Genomic DNA, 12,761 nt, shown 5'->3' with positions numbered 1-12,761 from the left:
AGAGTCCCCAGGTATCTGGACCAGATTTCAGAACCAAGGACAGAGCAGGAATCTGAATAAACTAAGCCTCTGCCTTCGAAGAACAAAGACATTCTACCCCCAAATCTTTCATACACACACACACACACACACAAAGAAAAAACAAAATCACGCATATGACATTATATAAATGCAAGTTACAAGCATGGACTCTAGGACTCTAGGCCCCAACCACTCAGGTTCAAACCCTGGCTGTACCACTTGCTAACTGCAACCTTTGGCATGGAATCATCTTTATGTCTCTGTGCTCCTTTTTCTAATCTATAAAGTGAGGATAATCATGCCTACCTCATAGGATCATTGTGAGGATTAAACTATTTATGTGTGAAATTCTCAGAACAATGTCTGAACAGGTGGAAATTACTAAATAAAACTTGGTTTCATTTATTGATTTTCCAGAGCCTTGAGATCTCAGGTGAGGGGAGGAAGAGGGAGTCAGAATGCTGCAGAGTCTTACCGGGAAAGGGGGCAACTACCATTGAATCATAAGGAATGAGGACACAGTGACAGCTTTTGACCATGTTCTCCCACCAAAGACACCAAGGGAGGTGATAAAGAAAAGCCGCCCACTGAGGTGACCCAGACTTGGCACTGCTGTTAGTCCGTTGGCTGCCACTGAGCCATTTGGAATTCTTGGCAAGGATTACTGTTGCCAGTATGAGAAGTGTTCCAACCCCAGGGTGTGGCCTGCCCTGAGGTAGATCCAGAAAAAGTGAAGTGAACTGCATGGCAGTTGGGCTAATTGTGAAGTCTGACCTAGTTGGCTTACCCCCAAAGACTCCCTCAGCACCCTCATCCTCTTCTCAACTCTCACTCACTCCATGCACAGCGCTAACATAACTTCCTGCAGGCCACATTTTTAGTGTATTGCCCTCTGATTCAGCAAATATCATGGGTCCCTATTATTTTGAAAAACTCATAGAGTCAAATCCATCATCATCTATTGCAGTTTAATGAAGAAAAATTAACAGAGAGCAGAGAGGATGCAAAGCAGAGTTTATATACAAGTGGACAATAGGTGGTAATGGGATGGGTGAGGGGCTCAGGGACAAACTCCTAAACTGAAGATGTCTACCTGGGCCCCTTCTTGGCTTTGAGCCTCCAAGCATATGAGAGTATAGTATCACCAGCCCTGGGGAGAGAGGAGCAATTGTAGACAGCTGTGGCTAAAGGTAGGGGAAATTTCTACAGTCATGTATCAGGGCCCAGTCTCAGTATTTGATGCAGGAACGCTGGTCACTCCTGGCAGTGGTCTGCATAATCCTAGCTGAAGAGGAGGAGGAGCTGCCCAGTCTGGAACTCTGATCCATGGAGGTGCTTGTGCTTCTGGACTGGATGCTCTTCCTCACACTGGTGAATGCACAGTCCCCTTGGATGCCCTGGTCACTTCTGTTGCTCCAGATGCCATTGCTGCTGCTGCGACTGCTGCCCCCAGCACTAATGTTCTTGTTGCCAGATGTGTGGGTGACCACAACTGCAAAGAGAATGGGTTGTTCAATGCTACCTGTCTGTCTAAATGTCCATTGCATGCATTCCTATCTAAGGAATGAGTGGCAGAGAAAATCCAAAATATATATATATATATATATATATATATCCATGGGTGGAAGTTCTTTATCTGAAGGCAAATCCAGGACATACTCTGCACAGGACATTCGATAAGTCCTACCCAAATATGGATCTCCCTTTGCCCCTCCCTTTCTTTTACTCTGGCAATCAGGCTATAGAAAAAGCAATTTTTCTGAAGAGCTGAAGCAAAGTCATGAGAAATCGTGTCAAACACTGGAAATGGAATGCATAAGATACTCACGGATGCACACTGGGCAAAACTGGAATAATATACTTCTTTTTCAGTTTGTTGAGAAGAGTGAATTAAGCCACAAAGAATGTCTAGCACAGTGTCTGGCCTATACCAAAAGTGACACAGCTCTTATCTGTGCCAGAGATGGAGAGGCAAAGAAGAGTGACTGGTGTGGAGGGAAGTGGAAACCAGTTTGGAGAATAGGAGGATCAGGCTGCTATCTGTATTCTCCACCATATCAGGATTGGCTGGCATTGGCCTTTGGGGTGTACTACATGCCTTTTAGGAAGCTTTAAGTATTCAGCTCTAACAAAGTTGGTGTTCCTGAGCCCAAAGGGGTGAGTGCTAGACAGTATAATTCAGTTATTCAAGCATTTGTGGAGACCCTATTTTGTCCTCTGCCACTGTGTCTAACCAAGGACCATAAAATCGTTTGAAACTTGATTCTCGAATTGTCCTCCTTGCCTTAGCCAGAGTCCCTACCCACCTGCACTCCTCGCCATCCAGCATCTGCTGGTAGGTGGCGATCTCCATATCCAATGCCAACTCGATGTTCATCAGTTCCTGGTAGTCATGCAGGAGATAGGCCAAGTTTTCCTGGGCCTGCTGCAGAGCCTTCTTGAGCTCTGCCAACTTGGCCTGGGCATCTTTGAGTGTCCATTCACCCTGTTGTTCAGTGTCAGCGATTGTCACCTGCACATTAGTATTCTGAAGGAGGAGAGAGAAGAGAAGGGTTGAATCTCTAAAATCACCTGGGCACATGGCAGGTGACCATGCTAACTCCTTCTGCCCATATCACTCACATCCATGTAGCTACATGATGCTAGGAAATTCCAATGGTCATTTGAATCCTTACCCAGAGATCCCAGAGATATTGATCACCTGCTTCCCAATCTCTTAAAGGGGTATAATCTATGGTATGAAACCCCAGAAACTCAGTCCCACATATTTCATGGAGCTTTGGGGCCACAACAAATGAAATGAGGGAAGATCATTCTATCTTGAAGATGATGGGTAAGAATAAAGGTAACATACATGAAGCCATCACTCTATATGATATTACCTGGGAAGCTCCATTGTAGCTTCCAATAAGGACCCAAAAGACTTTCCACCCTACTAGGTTCAGGTGTCCCACTGGCATCTCAGAGCACCATTGTTATTAGAGTTACAATCCCAGGCTTTGAGGAGTCACACCCACCTGCATCTTGATGCTCTCAATCTTGGTCTGCAGCCTCTGGACCATCCTGTTGAGCTCTGCAATCTCATTCTTGGTGCTCCTCAAGTCATCACCATACGTGTTGGCTATAGTCTGCAGCTCCCCAAGCTGGAAGGTAAGGAGCAGATAGGGAGAAATTATCCCTAACCCTCAAATACATGTGTATGAAAAAGAGAATAGAAGTGCAGTCAATCCAGAAAGTCCTAATATTACACAGAAGTCCACCAGGCATTTAGAATGGAAAGGATCACTTAACTAAAAATCAAAGTTGCCCTTAAAGATATCAGGCAGTAGAAAGGAAAACATTGCAAGTCATAGGTATTTGTAAAAGATATTTTGGTGGGTTTCCACTGAACAAACTGCATTATCTGGGATGTTGCCAGGAAGGGCTGGAGGTGAAGGAGCAGGAGCCCTGGATAAATCTTGTTAGTCTAGACTGTTGCAGGGACTCCTATTTACCTTGACCTCGTATAGCCCCTTGGCCTCAGCCTTGATCCTCTGGGTGATCTCTTCATACTGGCCCTTGACCTCGGTGATGATGCTATCCAGGTCCAGATGCCAGTTGTTGTCCATGGACAGGATGATGGACATATCACTGGATTCTGACAGGACCTGGTTGAACTCCTACATGCACACAGGAACACACCATTGGGCAGTGTCATCATCTCTCTAGGATGCCCTAAACCTTCCAAGCATTGGCTCTGGAATGTTGTGGGGTCAAGAAAATTAAATCTTACTGGAGGGAAAGGAAGAGGACAAGACAGTGATCCAGAAACCAGGCAGTAAGAAAATTCCCAGCAGGCAATATGGCATTGCCCTTAACTCTCCTTTTACATATTTCCCTTGAGAGCCTATGTACATGTGGATTCTAAAGGCATGGACTGCAGATTCTGAAAGCCTGGAGCCATGGGAGGGAGAAGAGGGCGAACATAAGCAATATGATTAAGGAGGTGTAAAATTGAAGAAATGAAGAAGAAATAGGGATAAAGATGGGAAAGACTGCAAATGCTGCTGCCAAATAGATTTCACAAAGGAAGCTGAATCCCCAGAATCAAGCAAGATTTGAGACCCTGTGTCATGGCTTCCACCCTACAGGACAGTATGAAGGTCCTTACAGCTTCAAAGAGGGCTCTCAGAAAGTTGACTTCACTGGTCAGGCTCTCCATTCTTATTTCCAAGTCCATTTTGGTCATGTAGGAAGTATCCACATCCTGAAAGTAAAAAACAGGGGCACCTGGGTGGCTCAGTGGTTTAAACCTCAGCCTTCCGCTCAATTTATGATCTCAGGGTCCTGGGATAGAGTCCCACATCAGTCTCTCTGCTCAGCAGGGAGCCTGCTTCCCCTGCTCTCTCTGCTTGCCTCTCTGCCAACTTGTGATCTCTCTCTCTGCCAAATAAATAAATAAAATCTTAAAAATTAAAAAGAAAGTAAAAAAAAAACCAGAGAATTAGCCTTCTTAGCTTCAGTATTATTCTCATTAGTTACCATTGAATTTAAAAACATTGGTATCATGTTTACATAGTTGAGAGACCAAAAATCATTTAAACCAGACCTTACACTTGTAGTAGAGAGTTTTGATAATTGAGCTCAGTGTTAGAAAAAATCACCACTATCCATTTTTATATCTTGGATAGTTAGGGTGGTAGTTATTAAGAGTTGCAATAAACTATAATGTGTAAGGACTGGCTCAAAGCAGTTTTGCAACTGTTGAGCCAAACACACTTGAGAGATATCCTAGCTACAGAAAACAAAAACAACAAAAAAACCCACCCACACACACAAAAACAGAAAGCCCTCGGGGCATAGGCTCAGATGCGAGGCTGGCGTTGTTCTGGCCATCAACAACAGGACAACATTTGGAATTCTGCTCTGGACAAAGTGCTAGCCAGTCTCACATCCTTGCGAAGATGCCACCATCCCCCCCACTTCCCTTGTGCCATGGGAGGACCCTGTGACAGCTTGTTCTTCCCCACTGGCCTGCTCACCTTCTTCAGAATCATGAAGTCATTCTCAGCCTCTGAGCGATTATTAAGCTCATCATTGTACCTACAAGGAAGGAGAGAAGTCATGTTCGAGGGTGACTGAGCCAAGTATATGTGCCCATGTGCCCAGAGAAAGGTCTTTATTCCAGAGGGTGGTATGTAACCTAGGGCAGAGATGTAGGTGACTATTCCCTGGATAAGACCAAACTAAAGCCAGTTGAGTGGCGTGCTTTATTAAAGTGGTAGGGCCTTTAAGAGCACACTGGAACCCCATTTCTGACACTCCAGAATATTGGAAATAGAAGATAAAACAAGTGATGGAATTGGCACATAAACCCTGGTGTCCTTGGGCAACACATTCATGCAGGTCTCTGAATTCTCTACTCCAAGGACTCAGGCTAGTCCTCATGAACAAAAAACCTGTGGTCACTCCCAAGGCCACCTCCCACCTACACCTGAAGCTCCCAGCTGTTCCCTTCTCCATCTGTGTCCCACATCCCCTTGAATCTCCCTCATCACCCAGCACAAATGCATTCTCTAACTAGTCTTCACTCTTGGCAGTATGTTGGAATCACCTGAGGCTCTATAAAAGCTACCCAGCGCCTGGATCCCATGCCTAGAAATTCTGATTCAATGAGTCATGTGTGCAAACTGGGCATACAGAATTCATAAAGCTTCCAAAGTGATTTCGGTAAGCAGCACAATATAAGACCCACTGTTGTCGGGGCACCTGGATGGCTCAGTGGGTTAAAGCCTCTGCCTTCGGCTCAGGTCATGAGCCCAGGTTCCTGGAATCAAGCCCCACATCAAGCTCTCTGCTCAGCGGTGAGCCTGCTTCCACCCACCTGTCTCTCTGCCTGCCTCTCGGCCTACTTGTGATCTCGATTTGTCAAAAAAAAAAAAAAAAAAAAGACCCACTGTTGTTAATGCCAAAGTGCCTGATATCTATCTCTGTCTAAAGGGGGCCCCCTTGAAGCCCACACTCTGACATCTCTGACATACATCTCATTCTCCTTGATGCCAACACAAATATCGAAAGAGAGCAGATCCTTCTTCATCAGACCCGCATCCTGACACCCCATCCTGCGGCCTACAGATTCCTTGAGGACATGCACAAACAACTTCCCAGCCAAAAAGCCTCCACACCTCCTGACCTGTACCACAATCACTTAGACCCAGTGGCTGCTTCCCCAGCACCTCCATCACTCACTTCCTCTTATACTCCTCCACAAGTGTTTGCATTGTGCTCAGTTCCCCATCTAGCTGACCCCGCTCACTCAGCAGCCTATCCAGGTAGGCCTTGAGGCAGCTGGTATCAGACTCAAAGAAACGTTGGAGGTCATTGGCACTGGCCCTGGAGATTGTCGATTGCTCCTGCAGGAGGCACCACTTGGTCTCCAGCACCTTGTTCTCCTGCTCCAGGAACCACACCTGTGGTCAACCAGGGAGCAGAGGTCATGGCCTACCCAGCCTCTGGTTCATGGGCAGACCCATGGCCCCAACCTAGGCCTCATGTTTCCAGGCCCCCCTCCCTACCATGATCCCTCACCTTGTCGATGAAAGAGACAAACTTGTCATTAAGAGTCTTGATCTGCTCCTTCTCCTGGGTCTTCATCTCCCTGATCTGAGGGTCAATCCCCATGTTCTGGGGCTGAAGGAGGCTCTGGTTGATGGTCACCTCCTGGATACTGAGAGGAAAGTCCCCTGAGCCCCCAAGGCCCGAAGCTCCTCCAGGAATCCTTCCCAAACCACCAGGTCTTCCTCCATTGCTAATGGAGCCTCTTCCAGAGCTACCTCTCATGCCCCTTCCTCCAGCCCCACATAGACTCCCTCCAAAGGCACCCAAGCAACCCCATGCTGAGCTCCCAGTCTGGACAGCACCTCTGCCCACACTGAGCAAGACCTTCTTGCTCCCCTGAAGACTGTACAGGCTCTGGCTGCCAAAGGTACCCCCTACCATGACACAGGCTGTGGAGGTCCTGCCTCCTCCCGAGCATGAGGCTGACTGGGACTTAGTGGGGCTGATACAGCTCTGGCCAGACACCAAAACAGCAGAGCAGCCCCTAGAGCCCTTGGTGGCCTGGGACAGCCTGCTGGACTACTGGCTCATCATTTTCTCTGGGCACAGGAAGATATCCTGGGTCAGAAGCCTCTGAGGAAAGGGCACCTTCTCATGCAGGGAAACAGGTGGCCCTTTTTATAGGCTCCAGTGAACTGGTTCATTTCCAGGGTTTCATTCACTGGCTACAACTAATCCCCACACCAATTTCCTTTGCTGTAATCCCAGAGTCTCCATTTCAAGTCTTTCCTGTAATTAGTCTTGTGCAGAATTTGTGTACTACCAAACCAGGGCCCTCCCTTGATGAATGAGGTTGGTTCCTGCCAGGCATGGCCCAGTCCCAGGGCCCCAGGCATCAGCTTCTCAGGAGGCAGCAGGTTCAATTAGGTGACTCTGTGGCTTTTTCATTCCCCCAAAACCCTGGGCATCCTCTCGTGTCGCTAAGCTGTCTGCCTCCAGAATGAATGAGGCGCACGCAGATTCCTGTGTTTAGGAGAGACAGAGTGGAGAGTGAGCTCCCTCCTACCTGTAGCACCTCCATATCTCACAGTGTGTATCCATGGAACTCACCAGAAAGCCTCCGTTGGTTTGTCCCTGGCTCTGTGACACAAGCAGCTCCTCTGGTATCCCAGTCACAGAGGGGCAGGTGTCAGGCGAGAATGTTCCAGACTGACCCAAAGGCCTAAGTGAATGGACTAGATACTAGAGACATTCATCTGAGCCTTAGCACTGTTCACCATTGGGGTGACCAAGAGAATTCTAATGTCCCCTTCTGTCTCCCCTGGCTCCCTGCATGGTGTTATTGCTCCTGTTCAACTTGCTGCCCAGGTGGACCCACATCCCCTATTTCACTCCCACACCAGGTCTCTTCCTCTTTCAAATATGCCTCCTCGATCCCCCTTCCAGGAAGCCTCCCCCTTTCAGGCTCTTGTGGTTCCTACTGTCTGCATTCCCTTCCTTCCTCTTCCCTGCATGAAGGCTGTAGCCCTGTCCCTTTGACAATAGGCACCATGAGAGCTTGGTCTTATCTGTCTGGTCCAACAGTACCCCCATCGCCCAGCACAGTGCCTAGTCCGTCGTGGGCTCACAGATTTTGTAGAATGAATGGCTGCCCAGCTTTTCCTACTTCTGGTACTGCCCCTCTATGTGGGTCCCTATATGTGTTCCACCTCCATCATCACACTGGACAAGAAAGCCTTGTCCCTTAAGACATTCACCTATCCAATCCATCTCTTACCCCAAGCTCAGGACAAAGCCCTGTAACTGTGAGCTCAGAAAAGTGTTTTAAGACACAAACTATTAAATTAGCTGCCATTTGTGTGGATGGCTTCCCTCTCTGCTAAAAGTGCCACCTGTGTATCAGGCCCATTTTAAGTGTACAGGAAATGCAACCAGATAGCCCACAGGTGGGTGAAAGGACCCAACTGATCAGAAGGCCTTGAACCTCCCTTGAACTCCTACACTCTATTACCCCTCTCTTAAACCCCCACACATCCCACCTTGGATGCTTGTGGTGAAAGTCTGACCCCCTTGAGGCTCCATTGTCCTCAAAATAAACAAAAAACGGATGATTCCATTAAGAACTCCACACTTGCGGTAATAGCAATAGCCATCCTAGCTACAAGGAGAGATCAGAATCTGGTGGTTTCTGGTGAACACGGGCCAAGGAAAAGGACACAATACAGTGAGGGGATGGGGAAGGCCTTCCCTACAGAGCAGTTAGAAGTGCTGGAGCACTCCTGGCTGCTGTAGCATCTCCTCTAGAAGGAAAGGAAGTCATGATTGGGTGTCAGACACAAGTCCACTGCCATCTGACCCTGTGTGAGGGACTTGAGTACCTTCTAGTTACATGTGGTAGAAGGAAGGAAGAAAGAAAAAGGAGGGAGGGAAGGAGGGGAGGGGATAAATAGAGGGAGGGAGCAGATGGAGGGAGGCAGACAAGCCCAAGTGTACTACAGTTTACAGAGTTCCTCCTGCCTCTAGTAGGAGCTTGCACTGGGCTTGGAACATACATTTGTTCACACCTTGGCATCTGCATGGACCTAACACCATGCCTTGCCTCTACAGACAGCACCATGGGAATAGCTCATGGGATGGTAAGTCAGTTCTCAAAGATGTGTGGGAAGCATATTCACTGCAAGGCATATAAGACAGCATGAGAGCTAAAGTTTAAACAAAAGCAGGTCTATCCAGCATTTATTAAGCATCTATTATATCATAAAATAAGGAGTTCAGAGGAAGGAGAAGATGTCTTCTATATATCTAAGAGGCAGTCTGACACTCTTACTCAGAACACAAGACATGCACAGATGGAGCCACATGTATACTGCAGTTACAAGAGGGGATGGAATTGGGAACTGTGGTGGGACGTTAGCCATGGAAGGCTTCCCCAAGGAAGCCAATTTGAAGTAGACAGACAGTATCCCATGTTAGGATGAAGAGACTTGCAAGAACCAGTCTGTGCGGCAAACATTATAGCTTTATTCGAAGCAAGATCATCAGAAGCTACTGAAAGCAACAAAGGGGAGCATGTTATATACAGAGATGCAGGGGCATGTGCCAGCCTGACCCATTGCGTGGGAAGAAATTATGCTGGTCATGGCAACCTGGCAAACTGTGGTGGGTCATGGAATTGGACGTGGTTCACTTCTCCCCCTAAAGACCCACCCAGAGCCTCTAGTCTTTCCTTGCTCTCCCATCCATTCCTATATCGCTGCCAACATGATCTTATGCAAATGCCACTTTCAACATGTCACTCTCCTACTCAGAAAATGACTAGGCTTCCTGTTCTAGAAGAATGACCTTCTCTTGACCTGTAACACCCTTCCACCTCTGCCCCTTGTTCCTTCCTTCCTCCTTCATGCCTCACTTTATTATTAAGGCCTTACCACTCCTTCCAAGCCAATTTCTTGCTATTGTTTGGTGGGAAGTTGGGCCAAACAATCTCTGAGTTTTCTTCCACACTTGGGGTTCTGGGATCCCGTGATGCTCCCACAATTTCCCTCACCATCATCCTTGGAAAGGTCCACCTCTGAGAGCATGACCCACCCCACATCCTGGCCTGGGGATTCCTTGATCTTCTCAGTTACACTCATCTTCCTCCTCCACCTCAGCCACACACTCAGGGCCATGCCCTTGATCATCACAAAGAACTGTTCCCTCTTGGAAGCTTAAATATCAAATCCCCACTCTCGGGCCACAACCTTTCATCCTTCAGCTTATTTTCACCTACCTCCCACCACACCTGCTCTTTGTTCTTATAAATACTCCCATTGTCTTCATCCCTTCATTTTCTCCCAGTCTGTTAGCCCTCTCCTGGCCTCTTTTCCTGTTCTTCCCAATCTAAGTAGTATTCATTCAACAAATACTTTTTTTTATTTTTTTTCAGTGTTCCAAAATTCATTATTTATGCACCACACCCAGTGCTCCATGCAATACATGCCCTCCATAATATCCACCACCAGGCTCACCCAACCCCCCATTCTGCTCCCCTCCAAAACCCTCAGCTAGTTTTTCAGAGTCCACAGTCTCTCATGGTTTGTCTCCGCCTCCAATTTCCCCCAAATCACTTCTCCTCCCCATTTCCTAATGCCCTCCATGTTATTCCTTATGCTCCACAAGTAAGGAAACCATAATTGAACCACTCTACTTGACTTATTTCACTCAGCATAATCTCTTCCAGTCCCATCCATGTTGATACAAAAGTTGGGTATTCATCCTTTCTGATGGAGGCATAATACTCCATTGTATGTATGGACCATATCTTCTTTATCCATTCGTCCATTGAAGGGCATCTTGGTTCTTTCCACAGTTTGACAACGGTGGCCATTGCTGCTATGAACACTGGGATACAGATGGCCCTTCTTTTTACTACATCTGTATCTTTGGGGTAAATACCCAGTAGTGCAATTGCAGGGTCATAGGGTAGCTCTATTTTTAATTTCTTAAGGAACCTCCGCACTGTTTTCCAACTTGCATTCCAACCAACAGTGCAGGAGTGTTCCCCTTTCTCCACATCCTCTCCAAAACTTGTTGTTTACTGTCTTGTTAATTCTGGCCATTCTAACTAGTGTAAGGTGGTATCTCAATGTGGTTTTGATTTGAATCTCCCTGATTGCTAATGATGATGAATACTGTTTCATGTGTCTGTTAGCCATTCATATGTCTTCTTTGGAGAAGTGTCTGTTCATGTCTTCTGCCCATTTTTTGACGTGATTATCTGTTTTGTGTGTGTTGCATTTGAGGAGTTCTTTATAGATCTTGGATATCAGCCTTTTGTCTGTAGTGTCATTTGCAATTATCTTCTCACATTCCATGGGTTGCCTCTTTGTTTTATTGACTGTTTCCTTTGCTGTGCAGAAGTTTTTGATCTTGATGAAGTTCCAAAAGTTCATTTTCACTTTTGTTTCCTTTGCCTTTGGAGACATATCTTGAAAGAACTTGCTGTGGCCAATGTCAAAGAGGTTACTGCCTATGTTCTCTAGGATTTTGATAGATACCTGCCTCACATTGAGGTATTTTATCCATTTCGAGTTTATCTTTATGTATGGTGTAAGAGGATGGTCAAGTTTCATTCTTCTACACATGGCTGTCCAATTTTCCCAGCACCATTTATTGAAGAGACTGTCTTTTTTTCACTGGATATTTTTTCCTTCTTTGTCAAAGATATTTGACCATAGAGTTGCGGGTCCATATCTGGGCTTTCTACTCTGTTCCACTGGTCTATGTGTCTGTTTTTGTTCCAGTACCATGCCATCTTGGTGATCACAGCTTTGTAGTAAAGCTTGAAGTCAGACAACGTGATGCCCCCAGTTTTGATTTTCTTTTTCAACATTTCCTTAGCAATTTGGGGTCTCTTCTGGTTCCATACAAATTTTAGGATTGTTTGTTCCGGCTCTTTGAAAAATCCCAGTGGAATTTTGATCAGGATGGCATTGAAAGTATAGAAGGCTCTAGGCAGTATAGACATTTTAACAATGTTTATTCTTCTGACCCATGAGTATGGAATGCTCTTCCATTTTTTACGTCTTCTACAATTTCTTTCATGAGTGTTCTGTAGTTCCTTGAGTACAGATCCCTTTACCTCTTTGGTTAGGTATATTCCCAGGTATCTTATGGTTCTTGATGCTATAATAAATGGAATCAATTCTCTAATTTCCCTTTCTATATTGTCATTGTTAGTGTATAAGAAAGCAACTGATTTCTGTACACTGATTTTGTATCCTGACACATTACCGAATTGTTGTATGAGTTCTAGTAGTTTGGGGGCATAGTCTTTGGGGTTTTCCATATAAAGTATCGTGTCATCTGCGAAGAGAGAAAGGTTGGCTTTTTCTTTGCCAATTTGAATACCTTTTGTTTCTTTTTGTTGTCTGATTGTTGTTGCTAGGACTTCTAGTACTAAACAATTCATAGAAACCAATGAGAATGAAGACACTTTGGTCCCAAACCTATGGGATACAGCAAAGGCGATCCCAAGGGGAAAACATAACCATCCAAACCTCCCTCAAAAAAACTGAAAAATCCAGAATACACCAGGTCTCTTTACACCTTAAAGAACTGGAGAATCAACAATAAATTAAGCCAACCCCACACACAAGAAGGGAAATAATCAAGATTAGAGCAAATATCAATGAGATAGAAACTAGAGATACAGTAGAACA

The 12,761-nt window shown here is 45.9% G+C and overlaps 1 protein-coding gene across 1 annotated transcript; it reads right to left on the bottom strand.

Moving 5' to 3' along the window:
• Nucleotides 1-1,250: 1,250 nt before the first annotated feature.
• On the bottom strand, nt 1,251-6,840 carry LOC116878750 (keratin, type II cytoskeletal 2 oral-like). The gene is made up of 8 exons (XM_032876506.1): nt 6,589-6,840; nt 6,250-6,470; nt 5,043-5,103; nt 4,172-4,267; nt 3,516-3,680; nt 3,039-3,164; nt 2,332-2,548; nt 1,251-1,513 (listed from the first exon to the last, which is right to left on the bottom strand). Exons 1-8 carry the CDS (start codon nt 6,838-6,840, stop codon nt 1,251-1,253), a joined length of 1,401 nt encoding a protein of 466 aa, XP_032732397.1.
• Nucleotides 6,841-12,761: the final 5,921 nt, after the last annotated feature.

Source organism: Lontra canadensis, unplaced genomic scaffold (genome assembly GCF_010015895.1).
Source record: "Lontra canadensis isolate GAN:19392208 unplaced genomic scaffold, GSC_riverotter_1.0 scaffold59, whole genome shotgun sequence".
Lineage (NCBI taxonomy): Eukaryota > Metazoa > Chordata > Mammalia > Carnivora > Mustelidae > Lontra > Lontra canadensis.
Note: the sequence above shows the minus strand (reverse complement) of the source record. Positions and strands in the feature narration are given on the sequence as shown.

Bases quoted from the DNA above. Each gene is read 5' to 3' on its own strand.
- LOC116878750 (XM_032876506.1), bottom strand. From the start codon at position 6,840: ATGAGAGGTAGCTCTGGAAGAGGCTCCATTAGCAATGGAGGAAGACCT. The intron at 4,268-5,042 runs GTGAGCAGGCCA...TTTTACTTTCAG, and splicing joins ACTTCATGATTCTGAAGAAG to GATGTGGATACTTCCTACAT. The intron at 2,549-3,038 runs GTGGGTGTGACT...CTCCTCCTTCAG, and splicing joins TTGAGAGCATCAAGATGCAG to AATACTAATGTGCAGGTGAC.